At 39.6% G+C, this 21,319-nt stretch overlaps 1 protein-coding gene across 1 annotated transcript in view; it reads left to right on the top strand.

Annotated features, from left to right (window-relative positions):
- Positions 1-21,319, top strand: part of Erc2 (ELKS/RAB6-interacting/CAST family member 2) — an 841,184-nt gene that overhangs the window by 254,258 nt on the left and 565,607 nt on the right. The window contains 1 exon segment of the mRNA XM_052190312.1: positions 10,041-10,196. Coding sequence (XP_052046272.1) covers positions 10,041-10,196 — 156 coding nt within the window.

Genomic DNA, 21,319 nt, shown 5'->3' on the forward strand with positions numbered 1-21,319 from the left:
CACAGTTGTATATTACTCAGCAAGAAGAAATAATAAATTACTGATACATACAACAACCCAGAGAACTGTGGATATATTATTGTAAATAAAGGAAGCCAAGTCATAAAAGACCATCCATTACCTGATTCTAACCATGTGAAGTGCTCAATATGGACAGATTAGGGACAGAAGATGAGCCATTGCCAGTGGCTATAGGAAAAAGATCCAGATGGGCCACTGCTAATGGGTACAGAGCTTTGGAGACCTGAAAATGGTCTAGAGGTAGTAACAATGCTTACACAGACCATTGAATTAATATAATAACTTTATGAGTAAGGTGTAGAGATGTATTACTGTTCTCTTAGAGAAGGTGCTCTAGTGTGATTAGCAAACAGATTTTGAACTAGACTCGATTAGTCTTTCTGCCTCACTGTCTTGGATTACCAGGGTGCTAACACATATAAAGAGGTTCTACTTACCATTGTTGATCAAAGATTTTGGGAAAAATATACCAAAGAAATGACATGTAAACCAGGTACTAACACTATTTTCCCTTCTAAATGGTCATGCTTCCAACTGTGTTGCATTAATTATGTAAGGACAAAGTATAATTCTTATTTAGGAAAACAATATGATAACAACATGTGCTATGAGAACACACACTTGTAAATTCCTGAGATCCTATCTAAAGCAAAACAAAACAACAAACATTTCCCAACAGATACCTATCATCAACAACAGGCCATCATAAAAACCTTAAAATGTTATTCTTGTTTTCTTTGACTGGATTATGAAGATTCCAGTGGAAATCTTGGTATTTAATCAATACTTGAGGAATCTTCTTTTCTTAACCCCTTCACTTTTAATCTGGAAATTGAATTTTGCCTGTAAACAAGAAGCAGATGCTACATTTGAGGAAAGACCTCCAGAGAAACAGAGTTAAGCTTTCTCTAGGCAGAGACATAGTCATGCTCTGCACATTGAAAAGGCTTTCAGAGGTCTTTGAAAGGATAAACCAGTGGAGAAGAAAATCAGTAAATCCTATCGTCAGAGCATAATGGTTTATAATAAATGACTGGGGACTTCCATCCCTTGCTTCCAAGCGTCAAGCAAGGCCCTGCTCTGCCTCTCACAGGTCTCATCTGGCAAATGAAAAGATTGGAGTTAAGTGTTCTGCTTTAAAAAATCTACCAAGTTTGGAGGCTTTAGGCAGGCAATTTTTATTCTCAAAAGATGTCTCTGTGGTGTCTGAGTTGAGGTGACATTCATGTAGTATTGAAACCTTAGCTTTTTGTCTTGTGTCTTGGTCAGCACAGTCCAATCCAGCAACCACTGCCTGCTCTATTGCTGTTGTATGGTGCCCAGCCTATTGTTTATTTTGGGGCTGCAATTTCCTTCCTGGCATGCAACCCTACCAATAGGGTTGAAAAGTCAACCACAGGCCTCATGTGAACTTCCCCTTTCAAGTTGTGGTAATGACAGTGTCCCGGCAGTCATAATCCTCATCTCTAAGGCACGATTCCCTTTCCACATCCATCAGGCCACACTGGTGATGGCGTGGGCTCAATTCCTCTGCTGCCTTTGCTTTTTCCATGAAGCAAGCTGGCTGAACACAGGAGGATTTGTGGTATGCTTTCAAGGTCCTGCAGAGGTCTCTGCTCCTGCAAGGGCCATGGCTAGAGCTATTAAAGGAACATGAAGTTCAGGTTGGCTGCATGGCCAGAGAGACTCTTCACCCAGTCTTTTTCCTGAGGTTTAGAACAGAAATAGAGGAGAATGAGGTACCCATGTTTCTATCGTCTCTGCAATGCATTTGCTGAATTATAGAGACACATTTCATTACTGCTTTCACAAAAGATGGGGATCTAGGATCCAAATGCTCTTTGTATTTGTGTGTGTGTGTGTGTGTGTGTGTGTGTGTGTTACATGTGCACTCATTTGAAAGCAGTTTCTGAAACCTTAACATCCCTTAATCTCTCCCTTACATCCTCACTGTTTTCCCTTGAATATACTCTGTGATTTTCAGACAAAAAGTGCTGTGTGGAAGGAAGATTGTGAATAGGCCAAGTGTCTAAAGTGGAACTCCTTCTCTGAAGCCAGTCTTCAGGTTGATCAGGAAACAGTAGAGTCTCAGAAACCTCAGTTACACATTTTGGCGATCCAGCCAGTCTAGTTGTTCAGTGTGTTGTAAGATCTGTCATTGGCAGGTTTCCATCGCCTGTTGCCAATGTCATACATATACCCATGTTTCCTTATGCCCAGAAAAGGAGAGAATGTTTGCATCTCAAATCTGCTTATGTCATTTCCTTAAAAGATCTTGATTGACTTTACTAGAGTTACAAGTTCATCCCCGGGTCTGTTGCTGAGTCTTGGTCGTTGCCTCTGGGCAGGGACAATTGAAAACCCTTTCTAACCCAGAAGGCCAGGTAAATAAATTTCCCCAAAAGGTAAATAAGTTAATCAGACAAAAGACAAAACAACAGTAGACCCCCAACAATAGAAACCAAGCCCTAAGCAGTAGCTAAGCAGACGTCGCTTCCACTATGATTGCTATTCTAAAGGTTTTCCATGTTGTCCTCTATTTCCTTCTCACGGAGAGGTTAGGAACATGTTCACCAAGTTTGACAAGGTGCAGTAGAAATAGAAGCTGCTCGTGTTCCTATTGAACTAGAGAGTTAGTAGAGACAACAGTGGTGTGGCATGGTGACTGTGGTGTCTGTATACTTGTGGTGGTGGTGGGGGGAAAAGTAAGTCATAGAAGATATTTCCCAAGCATCATAGACATTTACAGTTTTCTTAGCATGTGCTAAGTTCAGAGATGCTGGGTATGTCACCTCAAAATTTGGAAGCCAGAGTTGAGATCTGCACTTAGGTTTATGGCCCTTGGCAGCTAAGTTTTTACCTTCTTGTACAGATTGTTTGAGTTTTTAACACACACTCTTTCTCATTTTCTCTCTCTCTCCCCTCCTTAAAATGATTTATTTATTTTATGGTTATGAGTATTTTTGCCTGCATGTATGTATGTGTATCATATACATGCTTGAGGAAATTACAGATGCTTGTGAGCTGATGTGCTGGAACTCTAACCCAAGTACTCTGCAAGAACGACAAATACGCTTAATAGAAGATGAGCCGTCTCCCCAAACCCCATTAGCTTGTTTTGTTACACTTAAGTAAGTTAAGAACAATAACAAATTCATATACAGAGGTCACCCTTTCAAAAGCCACATGGTATCTAGTTAGTGACAAAAGAGATGCACACTTCACTCATGATCAGATATCAGGACTGTGCCTATCAGGGTCAGGGTGGCATGAAGAACTTCGTTCAGAGCACGGGGTTTCCTAGGAATGAGTCAGTGTAAACAAATGAGACTGTGATAGGCTGCCAAGTTGCCTTTGATTGGCTCGGATCTAACCTGATTCTGTGTTTGTACATGTTTTCCATGAAGAAATAGATACCTATATAAATAGATAAACACATGAGTGTCATTTAAAACTTGACCTGCTCTTTGTCATCTTCTAATCTAGATTATCATTTGCTCATAGTTTGATAAGGACCAAGAAGATGAATTTTTGCTTTCTCTGTATACATTTTTTTTCCTCCAAATATGTCATAGGCCCAAGACAAATTCTTTCTAGAGGACTTGGCTGGGGCTTACATGACCATGGTCATACCGTAGGCCCTTCTGGAGATCGAATGAGACTCAGCTAGTTTAAGACTTAACCTTACTCTGCTGCATTTACATCTACAAGTAGATGACTTTTAAAGGTTGAGCAGTCTTAAGCCTCTGTGGAATCAAGTAATAAGAGTTTAGAAATCTATTGTAAATAAAACATAATTTAATTATGTAGCTCTGTTTCCTGAGCATTAGATCATGTCTTCTTTAAGTCAGTTTGGCCATTTGTTTGTTGATCAATGCCTATCTATTGGTATGTGGCCATGGTGAGTTCCCTGCTCTGTGAGAACCGTTTATGAATTCTCTCTTGTCATGATATTAAAATGAAATGTGTCATTCCCACTGTAGTCAAAGAAAAGTACATTGCTATGCTCAGAAATCACATAATTGTTACTTCTTGTGACTAACTGATATTTCTTTTTTAAATGTTCCACCCACTCGCCATTTCAGCCTTCAGTTCCTAGAGAGGAATTGAAATCTGTTTCTTGATGCTTAAGGGGAACATAATGTTTGACAAACACAGAAAGTGACAATGACATGCTGACTCGTATAGCTGCTCCAGGCAGGCTGTTCACAGGATTGCTGTTCCCATGTGCCAGGTGGAACAGCCTTTGAAAGTTGGTTTGTGTTTATCTATGTATGTCCATCTAGCTCTGGTCTTTCTGCATTGGTTCCTCAGTCTGTCCTACCTGGCCGGCCCTTGCAGTCATTATAGGGCACTTTAGGATTTCTGGGAAAAGGTAGATTATGATTTCATGGTTTTGAGTTGGAGCCAAAGATTTTGTGTGTGTGAAAGAATGCAGGTTTCTTGTTCCTAGTTGCTTGTTGGAGGCTCCTGTGTGAGTAACAAAGCTCTAGAATATAGGCCTTCTCTAAGAGAGAAAGATGCCCGTGAGTCTCGTTTAGATTTATCTGGTATCTTATGTGCCTGGGGAAGAGATTGGTGCTTAATAGATGTCCAATGTACATTTATTGAGTGAATGGAAAGGTGTGTAAGAGACTCCCTGGGTCTAAGTTTCATATCAATCTGAAGCATATCTATTTTAGACAGCTCTAGATTCTTTTTAAAAAGAAACTTATTGAGTATCCTTGCTTAGCTAGCATCTCCATTGCTCCAGTGATACTCAGTGGCCATTGCTAATATTCATGGTTCTGTTAAGAATTAGCATGGTAAGCCTATGAATAAATGGCTGCTAGGAGTATTGTCTTATGGCTTAATTTTTATTTGGACATCAGTCACTTATTTTGGTTGATGGATGTAAAATGGTCTTTAGTTCACATCATTAAATGGAAACTCTGAACTACACTTGGTATAAAATTTTACAAGCATTATTTTATGTATGTACAAGAAGAAATAACTTATGGGGATGGGACATTTCCCCTAATAGGGATCAGAAACAAGTATGTTTTAGGTTTTTTCCTCCCTAGTACTTTAAAATAGTTTAAAGTTTATGGCCAAAATTTCACATTAAACCAAACAACTTCGTGGGTGTCATATCTCATAGCTGTTGAAAAGGTATCAGCTAAGGCTCGATGGTACATCCAGGATGATGAAGTCATTTTATTTTTGTATTTGTCTAGTCATTGCAGGTTCTCCCTTCTGCCTCTTTCTCTCCCTCCCTCTCTTTCTCTCTCTCCCTCCCTCCTCCCTTCCCTCTATACACCCCCTTTCTCCTCCTTTCTCCCTTTTCCTTTTGTCCCCACTACTCACTATTTCCCTTCCCCTATGTCTGTCTACACAGCCCAAGCTAGCCTTGAATTTTTAATCATCCTGCCTCAGTAGCTGAAGGGCTATTGTTTTAAGAGTTATAGACAAGTGCCACCAAGCTTAGTTGGTGGCCCTGTATGAATCACAGAAGCTGCTATGGTGATATGACTATTTAATCTTCCTTCTTTTAAATTGAGATATATTATCTCAGGTAGAAGAGAAGAATATTTTTTCTTGACAAATCCAAATCATGGGTTTGATATTTTGTTAAGTCACATAGTTGTGTGTGTGTGTGTGTGTGTACATGTTCATATGTGCACATATTGAGGTCAGAGGTCAACATCTGTTGTTTTTCTTGATCACTCTCCACCTTATTTTTTGAGTCATGGTCTCTTTCTGAACCTGGAGCTCACCAATACGGTTGGGCTTGCTAAGCAACAAGTCCCAAAGAGCCTCATGTCTGTGCCTCCTTAGCACTGGGATTACAGGGTGTGCCACCATGTCTACCAATACAAAATCAGGTCCTCCTGCTTATGTGGAAAGCACATTATCAACCAGACCATCCTCTATAGCCCAAGTTATAACAAGAACTGATGGCTAAAGGTGATAAACTGGAGGAACCTGGGCAGAATACATTGCTGTAGGATTTCTCAGAGTTGCAGACATTGATGTGCACCAAGCATTTCCAACAGGCATTTCCAAGATTCACAGGGCCCTGTCACGGAGTTTTTGGGTACTGAGTTGTTCTATAATGTATTTTATTTCTCTGTTTCTGTCAAAGGCACTCCCTAGATTTTGTTTCTGGAGGATTCTTACTTATGAAACAACCTATGTGTGTTTGAAAACTATAACAGATTGTTTAAAATGTGAGCCATTAGCAACCGTGACAGTGTTCAGACTACTAACTCGTAAATGCATCTCTGCCTTCCAGAACTCTGGGGATATCATAACATGTTGTCATTGAAGGGCTTTTACATCTTCATTGCAGACCACGGCTTAGAGCTATTGCGCATGTTCATTTAGCATCTTCTTTCATAGAGGATGTCAGCTCGCTGTTTCCAGCCGTCCCAGAGTAATGTGGACTCCCGTGGTCTTTTACTAAAGCTGTCACATACGTGCCATTAGCCTTACAAACTTTCTTAAAAATGAAAGATAAAATTTCTTCTCCCTGAATTCTTGGAGTGGAGCTGTGTAATAGGGGAGAGGAATATGGCAGCCATTGTTTGATTTTCAAGCTTAATTCCCCCACTCTTTTGCTTGATTTTGAACATCTTGTATGCATCCCAAACTGCAACTCTACCTTGGTGCTTCATTTCTGTCCTTTGCTATAGATTTAAGTCTCTCTTGACTTTTTCTGTGCTTATGAGTTTGGGGAATGCATTTTTTTTTTTGTCCTTGAAGTAGCTTTCTAATATAGGAACCATATAAGGACAAAATAAATAGATCTTTCTAAAATACCTATTTCTTTTTTTTCATTCTTTCTTTTCCCTTTGCATTTCAGGATGCCTGTGGTTAAAGGAAAACAAGCTTATGAAGAAAGGACAAAAAGTTGTTAATTTAAGGAAATTATTGAAGTGAAAAATTTGTTCTGTTCCATGGTTTACTGAACTTTTAACTCAGGTGCATGTAGATTTAGAAGCTTGGTTCTGGGAATAAACTGTCTTGATCCATTCTAATTTTCCTCAACAGGATGTAATTCTTCAACATCAGGTAGAGAGGTGTCTTATCTGTTTAGGAGTTGCTAGTTGTGGTTATTGCCAACTAGTGTCTCAGAGATAGATTAGGAACAAAACTAACAGCAGGTTCTTCTCCTTTTGCCCACATGATTGAGACCTGAAATCTACCAGGGGCCATGGGGGTATCAGAAAAAGTTTTACTATCATCACACACACACACACACACACACACACACACACGCACACTGATCATTTCATATGGGAGCTTGAAAAAGCTCAGGAGATTTTTGTATAGGAGACAAAGCAAGGAAGTTGAATCTTCTCTTCATGTTTAACACAGTGATGTTCTTATATTGATTTCATTTAGCTCATGTAAGCTCTCATTGGTTCTATTTAAGTAGTTGTAAATCTCATCAGTGCCAATTCATATATCAGCAAAGAGATAGAGAATATGTTTATGTGTATATGTGTGTGTGCAGTGGGTATGCACCTGTGTATGCTTGCATGCGGAGGCCAGAGGACATCCTCAGGAGTTCTTTGGGTGCTCTTCTGCTTGGATTTTGAGGCAGATCTCTCAGTGGCCTGAGATGACCACAAAGGTCAGGCTGACCATCCAGCAAGCCACAGGGATCCATTGTGCCCTCACCGTCATGCCCAACCTTTTTTAAAATTTAGATTCTGGGGGTCATACTCAGGTCCACTTGCTTGCAAGACAATGAACTATCTTCCCAGCCCACACTGATTACTGCCTTAGCCGATATCTTTTCATATTTTTTTGTATAAATACAATCTGAAGGTTGTCATGGTAGTCAAAGTGTCAATCATACTTGTCCTATAACTCTTCAAGCTTTTAATAACCTTGAACATTGGTTATTTTTATAGTTAGAACAATTTGTTAATTTAAAATGGCTTACTTTGAAGAGCATTATGCCTTTTCTCCCCTCCTTTTCTTTTCTCATAGTTCAAAACTGAAACAAGTCCCTACATGGGGTGCCCAGTGTCTGCTTCCTAGAGCTTCCTGACTTAACAAGCCCGACTGGGAGATGTCACCAGTAGGACTTTGGGAGCTGGCAATGTGAGATCAGGATACCAGCCTGTGGGCTCTAGTGAAGGAAGAACCTTTTCATGATTTTCAGATGGCCACCATCTTTCTGTGTTCATATATAGAAAAGCGATCCTGAGAAAAGCAGAAAATCCTATTGTCTTTCCTAATGAGAATACTACTATCACCCCAAGAGCCCTAGCCTAATGTCCATATCCAACCCTATCCTCATATCTCATATTTAGATACTATCACATTAGAGGGTAGGGCTTCATATAAATTCAGTAAATAATATATCCTTCACTGGAACTAGAAATTGCATCAAAAATTGAGAAATACTGATAGGCTATGTACAGAACACAAATGGTGGTTATCTTTGGATAATAGGGTTAAAGGAGACTTTCTTGATTTTTAATTAATTGAAAGAATGTTGTTTTTATAGTTGGAAGAACACAATTGTATTATTTTCAAAGGGAAATAAAACTATGGACTGTAGGATTTTTGTAATTGTTGTGAAATCTTCAGATTTAAATATTATTTTAATAGGCTTTTTTCCCCCTGAGAATTAATGAAAGTAGCTACAGCATTAAGCATTTGGTTATGACCCATGATAAAACCCAATAAGTAGTTGTCATCCTTCTTCTATTTCTTCCTCTTTCAATGCAGTTACATTGTGGATAATAATTGCAACTGCATTGATGTATGGATTGCGCTGGGCATGTAGTATAGAAAAGGAAAATCTACAGTAGCAAAGACAGGCTCATTTGTTCTAGCATTTGAAAATTGAGTTAATAAACACAGGAGCCATGAATTGTATTTACTAGAGAATTAATCTTTCAAGTTTTAAAAATTAATTAAGGAATTGTTGCCCCGTTTTCATTAACATCTAATAACAAAATTAATGTAGACTCACTGCATCTCTGTAGTGTAATGCAGACAAACGGAGACAGTGGGAATGCTGAAGGCACCTTCTAGCATCTTCTCTTATTCTGGGAGCTTAGGGCAATGCTCTTTTGCTGTGCTTGGTGGCTTGCCCTGTAGGCGCCCTCTCTTCTACACTTCCGCAAGCATCATTTCTTATTATGCATTCTCTTGTGTATAGAGTCTGTCACTGGGTGTTTTTTTCTCAATGAATCCCACATCTGAATGTAATATTTCTAGTTTCTCTAGTCTGTAAATCAGTAGGTCAGAAATGGCTTGAGAGGTACTCAGGCTTTTTTTTGTCACGTAGGGACCTGACTGCTTGCCAAATAAATCATGATGTTGTGATATATTATTTCCAGTTGTTATAAATTTGCAATATTTATTGTACCAGTCATACCAAGTCAGGATTCAGTTATTTAATTTCACTTATATCTGTATTTGAGATGAGAATCGTTCTCTTCATTAGGAAGTCTGAATTTCCTTCTCAGAGTCAAATTCCAAGCATGCCTACTAAAGCAGCCACAGAATATACAAAGAAATAAACAGGAACAAACTGATTTTGTGTATACAAATGGACCAAAACATGTACCCTGGTTAACTATATCCAAAATTACATTTTTTAACCAAAACGTTTTTTTTTTTGTGTGTGTGCAAGTGTATACACACATACATACATACATACACACACACACACACACACACACACACACACACACACACACACACAAGACTCATATATATGATTATTTTTGCCATGACTGCTTAGTAATTTGGTTCCTGGACATTAGTGAAACGCACCTAGGTTACCCCTCTATTATGGACACAAGACGTTCAATGAACGTGCAAAAGATTTATGATAAGTGATCCTGCGACCTGAAAACATGAATGCTTCAGAACACCAGGCTAGTTCTACAGCATGGCTAATCCTGCACTACTAAAGCTGCATTCTTAAATTCTATTCTGGGAATGAATGATGAAATTAAAAAAAAAATCAAAACAAAATCCCTTCAACTTTCTTTGCCTTTTATCAACAGGACACAAAAATTGCTTCATTGGAGCGGAACATCCGGGACCTTGAGGATGAGATCCAGATGTTGAAAGCCAATGGTGTGCTTAACACAGAGGACCGGGAGGAGGAGATCAAACAAATTGAGGTGTACAAAAGCCACTCCAAGTTTATGAAGACCAAGGTAGGTCCCAGAGGCTCAGCCTTTCATGTTCTCATTGCAAGACGAAAGTTATGGTTTACCTACTTGCTTCGGCAAAGACCCACATGAGCTGCCCTGTGTGAAATGAGATACATGCATAGTAAAGAAGATGAGAAAATTTAATCCAGAAGGGGGTCCAAGGGAGTCTTTAGTGGGCTTTCTACTCTGTGAGGTTCAAGGCTGAGCTCCTTTGTGTTTCTTTGTATCTGGAGTCAGCAGAATTTTAGTCTTCTCTCTCTCACATTTTCAGCTATACTTTTCTTTTGACTCCTGGTCCTGTCTCATTTCTTGCCCATCCCTAGACAGTGCTGTGAGAAGGTATTGCTCTCGTGAGCCTGCTGGCACATCTCAAAGCTATTAAGAGATTCTGGTTTTAGCATAAGACAAATAATTTTAAGCCCCAGTGCTCCCACTAAGTCAAATTGTTTAGCATCTTTAAGCTGGAGTTTCTTTATTTGTAAAATAGAGATCAGAAAAGTAGACCTGCTGCTTTGATAATTCTCAGAGATTATTTAATTAAAGCAGCTAGTCAATTTTCTTTGGTCTCCAGAAAGCCCTCAGTACTGATGAGTTCTTGTTTCTCTCTTGGTTACTCTTTAATGTTTAGAAGCATTATTAGAACAACCTTCTCCATTAATTTACATCACTATTGCCAGTACAGAGAACTGGCTTTATTTGTTAAAACATAACTTTGGGCTACATGTAGATGGAGGATCTGAAATGGTCAGTTTTACATATACACAACCATTATGTTTATAAGTAGCCACAAATAGGTCTTTTGAGACTTTGGGATGCTTTTTCTATTCTCCTGTTAAGCCATTTTGTTTCTGAAAGTAATCATTACTAATTTAATTTATTACATTTTTTTCTACTTCTGTGTCTTCTTTTTAAAGTTTTCAATATTTTAATAGTCTTTGTTCTCCCATTATAACATTAAACAGAATTAGAGAAAGCACTAGTAGAGAAGGGAGAAAAATTAAGCAATTTCCTCACATCTGAAACATATTTATATTCAATATGTATTTACAAATTATATGAAGAAATAATATGTCAAACCTTTACTGCATATGTATATGTGTGTATACATGGATGCTTCTTCAAGGACTTAAATCAGACATACTGCCTTATTCTGAAAACTCCCTATCTTTAACATAGGCATAGCATAGTACTACAAATTTTTTGTTGATGTTGTTTTTTTTTTTTTTTTTTTTTGGTTTTTTGGTTTTTTGGATTTGTTTTTGTTTTATTTTGTTTTTTGTTTTGTTTTGTTTTTTTGACACAGGGTTTCTCTGTATAGCCCTGGCTGTCCTGGAACTCACTCTGTAGACCAAGCTGGCCTCGAACTCAGAAATCCACCTGCCTCTGCCTCCCAAGTGCTGGGATTACAGGCGTGCGCCGCCACTGCCACTGCCACCACCACCGCAACCTGGCTACAAAATTTTTTTAGTATGAGAAAAAAATGTGGGTCAAAGATTAGAGATGTCAGAATTAGAATGTTCAGTGGCTTCGAATGGAGCTGTTTTCTTTCTGGGACACAATTACCAGTGCCATCCTCTGTTCTAGTCTCCCATCTGGTTGCTTTCTTGGAGTCATATCTTGGAGAGCTGAACTTGAGTAGAGTAAGCACAGGCCTAGGGTGACCTGCAGACAGTGTTCAAGTCACTCTGGACTGGAAGATGTGAGGCACAGCTATGAGTAAGAGCTGGAGGGTTTAGATGGTATTACTATTTTAGATTAAGTTCACTTTCCCGCTCTGCAGTTTACTACTGGGAGATTGAGTGAGTGGTCAAGCAGCCTACACAGCTGAAAATGCCCCAAATTGGTTGAGGCTGGCTACCCTGCAGTGTGGACTCTGTCCAGGTGAATAGAGCATCCATGTGGTCCTCAGTGAGAAATCATGATGGCTGCCAGCCCACATCTGTCTGCGACCATATCCTTGAGTTCCGTTTCACTTCTCATGGTAGTTACTTTAAAGGCTTCGAGAAAGAATCTCGGTCAAAGAATGCAGAGAAGATCTTGAGGTGGAATAATGTGGGGGTTGGGTGAAGTGTTGACTAAAGACTTGCTCTGACTCAGGGCCGTCTCTACCTTGTCTTTGCTAGGAGGAAGGCTCTAGGGGAGAATTAAGTTACCCAGCCATACTTTCTGTCTCTATAAAATGGGATAGCACTGTCAGTCTTAGAAAATGATTCACAGGGCTTAGATGAGAGTTAAAAAGACAATGTAATTAGGTGCCTGGCTCAAAAAAAATGTGGCTAAATTTTGTAAACATTATTCTTGACGAACTATAACCCAATTAATAATAGTGATGAAATACTGTGATTGTTGAACTGACTCGGAAGGCGACTTTGAAATGAATGCAAGTAAAAATGTGTTATACCTCATAAAAATGTTCCTTATAGACTGATAAACTTTACTTGAAATGTACCAGTAGGAGTCAATTTTTATGTTTTCTGGTTGAAAGCATGTTGTTACTGGACTGGGCCACATTTATTACTTTTTTTTTTTTTACTGACTTTTCTTGGTTACCTACAGTGAAGAGTGAGCAGGATTCCTTATTTAAGCCTGACAATGCTGCCTGTAGTCAGTTGGCAGGGAAATATTTGAACTAGCTGTGGAAAAGTCCGTGTACCCACAGTTTGATATTGACCTGGGCACGGGAACTGGAGTAGGTAGATGGGTGGGGCTCTGAAAATACCTATGATTTAAAAAGTAAGTAGCACTGAAGACCTAAATCATTTGTTTGTTTTCTCCAAAACTGGTTTTATAAACATGGCATCGTAGCAAAACCAGGACAGCATATTTTGGGAGAAGTAGGGTTTTAGAATTCAAAGTGGTACAAAGGTCGAAGTATCAGATATATTGGGAAGGTGGAAATCCTTGCTCCTAGCAAGTCCTTTGACACAAAACCATTGGCCACAAGGGCTAAAGCTCCCTGTAAAGACTTCTGTCTTATGCAATGCTTCCTTGATGGAGACTCAAATTTCTACTCTTCCTACAAATGGTAGAGAATTCAGACTGTGGAACCCAAGCCTAAAAGGCTGTGGGAAGCGCTAGTTACTTTCAAGTACATCGTTAAACCTCTGAGAAAATAGTCAAGCATATAAGTAATTGCTTTTCCAAAAATCTACATCACCCGCTTTCTCTAAAAGACATTGTTTCTAGCCTGACACAGTTTGTTTACAGACCACAGGATTTCTGCTAGCTATTTCCTCTGTCTTCACTGTTTGTCAAAGGTGCCAGTGTGCTGTCATGGAGCTCCCCTTAACACACTTTTTTAAAAATATACCTCTGACAGGTTGCAAACCTCATAACCTGCTGCACGATACTAAGCATGTCACTTTCTTGACCTTGGGAGATGTATCTGCAGGGAAAAGAAAAGGCTGTTTTTCTTGCTGAGTGGGATTTTTAGGACATTGGTTGTGTCTCAGTTATAAGTGGGGGAATAATTCTCAGACAGAATGAAGTGTGCCTGATGTCCACACGAACTTCATCTGGAGTAGGTGATGTAATTCCAGTGGGCTGTTCTCCTGGCCATCACAGAGAGGCCTTCCCTGGCTTCAGTCCTGTGGTTGCTTGTTCATTGCATCACTTTCCATTTGTATTGAGTTTATGGCTATAAAAGAAGCAAAAGGCATATTTTTGGAAATATGTGATTCTTTTCCCCTCCTGTAAAATATACTCCCTTCAGAAAAGCCTTTTTTAGTTATTGTCTGCATAAATATTTATTTGAAATTTACCTCACGGCAATAATAGTCTGAAAGCTATTCTGAAGAGACTGCCTGTTTAATATTTATAGACTGGAGCAGCTTTATCACCATTAGCCCATTTTTGTGGAAGAAAGTAGGTGTGTGTGGACCTGTCACATTCTTCCTTCCCATTCGCCCGCCCACCCTCTTCTGAGGATTAGGAGGTTTCCTTTGCATTCCTTTCGCTGTACCCCAGCCCCACAGCAACTTTCTCCTGGGGTATTTGTGAGAGTTTGTACTACAGCCTTGTCTTTGTTTGAAGCCCACTGAGCTGACGACTTCTGGAGTTGTATTCAATGGAATGGGTTTTATATGTGTCTTGGCTATATGCTGGGCCTCAGCTGAATTGTCTGTGATTTGAGGTCCACAGCCCCAATCCTGTGAGGCCACAAGAGAGCTTATTTTGTTTTAATTACCATTAAGGTAATGCTAATTCTGATCAGCTCTCTCTCTTTTTTTTATGTTCTGTTCTTTTGGGGAGAAGGAACTTCTTATCTACAGGGATATGAGTGTGGATTCAGGATTACTAAATTCAGGTGCTATGCTGTTGGTGCAAGAGCTCGCCTGAGCTGTGAGTGCTTTGTTCTCATTCCCATCAATCTGTGACTGGAATGCTTCCCCCTGACCCTCCCCACCAGCCTTTTAGAATCCTTCTCAAGACTATTGTCTCTTCAGTCCTCTACCAGTTCTTTCAGTTTTGGTAAGCTCAATGAAAAATGCTTGTTCGCTGATGTCATGAGACTTCTTCCTAGTGGTTTTCCATCAGTTTTTTTTTTTTTATTTAGTTTTTCCATCCATCCATACTGCTGTAGTTTCTTTTCTGGTTAATGTGAAAAAAGTACCGTAACGAAATCAGCAAGCATTGAATTATCATTGCAAGGAGACGGAAGCAGTAAGAAACTGAAGTCCCATCCTCAGTGAGGAGCAGAAAGAACGATGTGTGGGCGCTTGTGCTCAGCTTGCCTCTTCCCAGCACCACACTGCTCAGAAGCACCTTTGTAGGGAATGGTGCTACCCATTGTGGGCTAGTCTTCCCACTTCAGGAAGCCCAGTTAAGAAAATGCTTCACAGTCATGTCAACAGGCTAACCTAGGCTAGTCAGCTCCTCACTGGGAGTCCCATCCTAGGTGATTCTATGATGTGTCAAGCTGCCAATCAAAACTAATTGCCACATCTGCCTCTTTGGTAACTGCTGCAACCTAAACCCTCCTGAAGGGTCCTCACTCCTGGCAAGGCATACCACTCTGTTCATGCTCAGCTGCTGCATGTGACTTAGGTATTGTTTATGTCCCTTTTATTGCTGTTTCTGAAAATAACAAAATTCTAAGAGAAATGTATATTAAAAGCATACAAATGTAGGAGCTATTAAGGAATCTCACAGGCCAAAACTAAGCCACAGTGGATCACGTGTTATAGGTAGAGAACAGGTTATTTATTCATGTTGCCATCTATCGGATGGATAGACCTGACCTTGGGTTTCCACAGTCACAAGGACATTGAAGCTTTCTGGTTGGGCTAGTTCAGGTGAGGTACATCACAGAAATGTTATTCTCAGTACCACATAAACCTGGGATTCCAGACAGCAATACTCTTAGTGCAAGGAACCAAGAGTAATCCCCCGATTCCATGCATCTTCATTCTGTCTAAGGGACTCCAGGAAGTATTATCTGTTTTGAGCCAAGAGAAATTTAACAAGTTTTCTTTGAGACATGATTGGATCACACATGAGTGCACTGTGTGAGCTAATCAGGAACATTCAGGTAGGGAGAAGGCATAGAGGGTCCTGGCTGGGATGTGTCTCAGGGACTGGCAGAAAGAAAAGGTTAGAATGGTCACAGAACTGATATGAGTTTCAAGAATATCTCCAGATATCATTCTCTTTCTTTCCCTCTAAATCATACAATCTGCAAGAAAAACACTAGAAAAGAGAACAAATAGAACCAGAAATTATTGAGTTTGCAAATTAAGAGTTATAAGATAAAGCCTATAAAATAAGTGCGCTCTGCGCATTTAAATGAACAAGTGATTTAAATATGAAGAATGATCAAGAGACTCTAAAAATACAAATCAGTGTTCATGATAACCAAATGAAGTATCTAGAAATGGGAGAGTGTAAAACAGAAATTAGGAAGCATAGTCACTAGTTTAAACATTTGGTCAACCATAGCAGAGAGGAGATTTAATAAAGTAGGAAACAGAGTGGAAGAAATTAAATAAGAGATATAAAGTGCTTGTCAAAAATGATTTATAAATGGCTAAAGAAAAATCTATGCCAATGTATAAAGATGCATGTATTTTATTTACCATTAGACTGGTGACAGTGAGGTTCTCTTGACACTAGAATGGCAATAATTTAAATGACAGGAAAATTAAGTGTGTTTTCAAAAGAGGTTAGAGGTTTTGTATATTGCTGGTTGGAATGAACAATGTCATAGACTGTAAAATTTCCCTAGCCCAGTATAGTGGGAGGCAGAGGCAGGGAGATCAGGAGTTCAAGGCTATCCTCTGGAATATAGCAAATTTTAGGATAAGCAGAGCTGTGGGAGATACTCCCTTAAATGACAGCAAAAGCATCCAACCACATTCCTCAAAATACTAAACATTTTGTTACCTTGTGGCTTAACAGTTTCTCTTCTAAGGTACATTCAAGAAGTGAACAAGTCTACAGACTCTTGTACAAAAATGTTGTTAGTACCATCCTCACAACCTTACATCCATTTCATTTGTTTGTTTTCAACTCATTGAGTCCAGTTTGTTCTGCCCATATACTCTTGGGTGTGGGCTCATGCACTGGAGCATGGTCAACCTACTGGAAGCCATATTCTTAAAGAAAAATTGACTCTTCCTCCCCTAAAAGCCATCAGTTGCCAATAGCTCCTCAGGTAGAGAGGAGGATCACTGTCTCCCTCTCTGTCCTATCCTGAAATGTTCACTGTCATGATCGTGCACAGATCTTGGGTAGACAACTACAGCTGCTTTGGGTTTGTGCGCGCAGTGATCCTGCTGTGTGAAGAATACAGTTTCACTTAGGGTCTCCCTGACCTCTGGCTTTTGCTGTGTTCTCACATCCCTTCCTCAGATGGTCCCTGTGGTGGTTTGGATATTGGCCCATAGGGAGAGGTGATGTTAGGAGCTGTTGCCTTGTTGGAATAGGTGTGGCTTTGCTGGAGGAATTCCATTACTGTGGAGGCAGGTTTTGAGACTATATATGCTCAAGCTATGCTCAGTGAGACAGACAGCCCTCTTCTGCCTGCAGATCCTGATGTAGAACTCTCAGCTCCTTCTCTAGCACCATGTATGTCTGCCGTCATGCTGCCAATCTCTGAAACTGTTAGCTAGGCCCAATTAAATGTTTTGCTAAGAGTTGCCTTGGTCATGGTGTTCCTTCACAGCAATAAAATCTTAACTAAGAGAATCCCTGAGCCTTGTGGGAAGGAAGCGTAATACAGTTTTCCCATTCGTATCTGAGCACTCTGTAGTTAAATTTTCTTTGTACTTTGACCATCTGTGAGCATCAGTATTAACCTTCATCTACTGCACAAAGAAAAATTCTGATAGGTTCTGAGAACTGCACTAATCTGTGGGTATAGAGATAAGGATAGAGGGCAGTTTGATACTATTGGCAAAATATTAGTACTGGTTTTACCTCTGGGGTCTTTGAGCTTCTCAACTATGAGTTCTTGGCAATAATTATACTATCAGATATGTATTTTTCTCCTGTGGAATGGGTCTCAAATCGAACTAGAAAAGCAGTTGATTGCCTCCATAGCAGTCATTCTGGTGTTCCGCCCATGGGTATATCTTGACACACTGGTTATTATTATATCTTATAAGGTTCACAGCTAGGTAGGACTACTGGTGACTTTCTCCTCTAAGCAGCTTACATAGATCTTCTGGTACTATGAAAGCTAGCCAACAAGGAGGAAGCTTTCTGGTTAAAGTTAACTTGATTTCTCCACGTCTTGTGTCCACAATATGCTATCTTCAGCACTATGATGAATGACAAAGAGAAAATGTAATGGCCTGCACTGTTTTGGTGGTTTATAGTGTACTCCTGACAGTGTACTAGTGGATTTCCCACTGGATAACCTGTGGCTTTGAGGAACAACATTATCTCCCTCCCACTTCATGTAGGTTAATCCAATTACACACACACACACACACACACACACACACACACACACACACAGACATACACACACACACACCGCTCTATACGCTTGAAAATATATTGAGAAATAGCCTTGTAAGATATTCATGAATTAAAGGGAAATAGTAGGGATTAAGAATAGGACTGATTAATGTCTGTACTGAAAATTGAATTAGTGATATCAAGCTAAGGTGGTATAACAAAGATATTAATAGTTTTAAGTCTTATGTAAGAAAAAATGGGTGCTAGGGAATTGACTCAATGGTTAAGAGCCCTTACTATGCAAGCATGAGCACCTGAGCTTGGAACGGCGGTATTCATGTAAAAAGCTGGGTATGGCTGTTAGCACCTGTAATCTCAGTGCTAGGGCTAAAGGGCTGGTAGAGATAGGAGGACTTCTGGGGCTTGCTGGTTGCCTGAACTAACTGAGAGGTGAGGAAAAAACCCACAAAAATGATAAGCTCCAGACTGAGTGAGAGTTCCATCCTAGGAGAACTAGGTGGGGGACGGTAAGAAGCGGCACCCTCCACATTCATGTGTACAGGACGCACACACCTGTACCACACATGTGCACATGCACACACTACACATAATGCATACCTAACAAACAGAGAGGAGGGGAATGGGGGAAAGTGCTGAAAATTAGTGAGATAAAGTAGAAAAACTCAAAAGGGTATAAGGAAGAAAGTACCATAATAATAAGTGCAAAAATTAACAAAATAAAAAATAAAAAATGAACTTGTCTGGTTAGCACTTCTACAACTGGATCTCTGATCTGTTGGTTTAATTTGGCATTCTTCTGATGAGGTCAAGCAAGTAAACACTAAAGATAAATATTTGAGAAAGAAAACAAAGCTATATATATATATTAGGTTTTACGAAAATTTCTTACAAATAAATATGAAAATTTAGTTGCAGTGTGGAGTTCTTAGTAGGGAAAAATACTGGCTTTATATGGTTTTGCTCATTTTTTTCTAATGAACATCTAAGTAAAAAAAGAATTCTTTTTTTTTTTTTCAGAAAAGTTCTCAGAGCACATTAAAACAAGCTCCCATAGAGAAGTACATACCCAAACCCAAGAACAACAGAACAGTTGGGAACAGAACAGAGCACTCTACCCAAACACTAGATGAAAAATGCTGAAAGAATATCCACAAGCTGAATCCATTAACATTGAAAAACATTATATATCATGACTAAGTGAAGTTTTCCTAGAAATACAAGGAACGGATAATGTTGAAATTCCATTGATGTTACTCATTACTATAACATATTAAAGGGAGAAATGTATGGGATGGAGGCGGAATGTTGGATAATATTAAGCATCTTTAATGATTTAAAGAAACTCTTGAAATGATTGTAATAAAAGAGAACTTTCTCAAACCTAAAAGTGCATCTTCAAAGATCTAATTACTATATTTGTTAGTAAATAACATTATTTTTCTACACATGAAAACCAGATGTCAAACTAAATGATGACATGTTAGAAATTTTCCCTTTGAGACCTAGAACAAGACAGGCCCTTCTTCCTGAGTGGCTGTTTCATGTGGCTGGTGTGCATTTGCACATCGTGGAATTGTCACAGGGTTGTTAGCTTTATCCCATGTTAGCTAGTTTCCAGCAGGGGACAGAGGCTACCAGTTGGGATTATCACAAGTTGGTTGTACTCATATCATGCTGGTTGTCTTTGAGCATGGGGACAGAGATTGCCAGTTGTTGTCTAAGTTAGGGCAGGAACAAAGGTACTGAGACTCTTTCACATTCAGAATTAGAATCATTGTTCAGTGCAAGTTCAGGAGTGGGAAAACAGACCCAACTTCTGGTTTGGAAGAGTGACATTTGTGAAGTATTGAGGAGAAGGGACTAGTGCAAGTCATCTCTAAAGGTCATCTCCCATGACTCCTATCAGTGTACAAAAATGTAGTGCACTGGTAATAGAAAACTGTGGGATGGTGGCATATTGACAAGCTGCCTGTGGTCATGCAAATCAACATAACTGCTTTGGAAAATATTTTGGTCTTATCTGGTAAAATTAGATTAAGATGTTGGGGTGGTTTGAATAAGAATGGACCCATAGGCCCATAAATTTTAATACATAGTTATTAGCAAATGGCAGAACTTGAGGATAGGAGGTATGACCTTGTTGGAAAAAGTGTCACTGGAGGTTGGATTTGAAGCTTCAAAATTCTAAGCCAGGCCCCAAGTCACTGTCTTCCTGCTACCTACATATCTGGATGCAGAACTCTTAGCTCCTTATTCAGCACCATGTTTGCCTGTGTGCTGACGTGCTCTCTGTAATGATGATAATAGACTAAATCTCTGAAAATGTAGGGAAGCCCCAATTTATTACTTTCTTTTGTAAAAGTTGCATCTCTTCAGTGAATTAGAACAGTGGCTGAGACAGAAGTTGGTATCAGGAGTGGAATGTTGTTGTGATGGGTTTGGCCATGCTGTTTGTTGGAGGAATAGGGAAGACTAACTTTTGGTCTTTGCACTAAAAAGTGGTTGAACCTTTAAGTAAGGGAAAATAGGCCACCTTATAGACACAGGAACATGGAAGACAGCAGTTTGAACTGTGGGAGCCCACCTCAAGAAGGTTTTAGAGGGAAAGAATATTAGTAAGTGGCCAAGAGACTTTTCTTGTGATATTTTGGGGGAAGAATAGGCCTACTTTCTGTCTCTGTCCAAAAACATCTGCCTGAGGGTAAATTGAAGAGTTTGGATTAATGGTATTGGCAGAGGAGATTTCAAGACAGCCTGGTGTTAACTCTGTTGCATGGTTATTAGTGGGCACTCTTTAACAGATCTGTAATGAAAATATGAAAGCTGAGCAAGGAAAAATGCAAAATGTACAGTTTGAGGAGAAAAGGAGCATTAGAAGGTAGAATGGAGCTGAGCCCAGGATTCAACGAGATACAAAGTTTAAAGAAGGGCCTGATGCTCAGTTAAGTACTTCAGCACAAGACCCCACCAAGCTAAGCTTCCAACTTGTGAAAAGGATTTAAAGAGAAGCTGAAGTAGTGAGGGAAACCATTAACAACAGAAAGTAGGTTCAGATGTCATCGAATGAGGGTTCAATGTTCCAGCCCCAGCAAGCAGCCGAATCAGCCACATGCTTCTGTCTTTAGAGTGAAGGATAATGGACAGTAACAGACCCGTGAAATCATAAGTGCTTGCTTACAGAATGCTCTCTGTTGTAAGAGTTG

Source organism: Apodemus sylvaticus, chromosome 8, assembly GCF_947179515.1.
Source record: "Apodemus sylvaticus chromosome 8, mApoSyl1.1, whole genome shotgun sequence".
Taxonomy (NCBI): Eukaryota; Metazoa; Chordata; class Mammalia; order Rodentia; family Muridae; genus Apodemus; species Apodemus sylvaticus.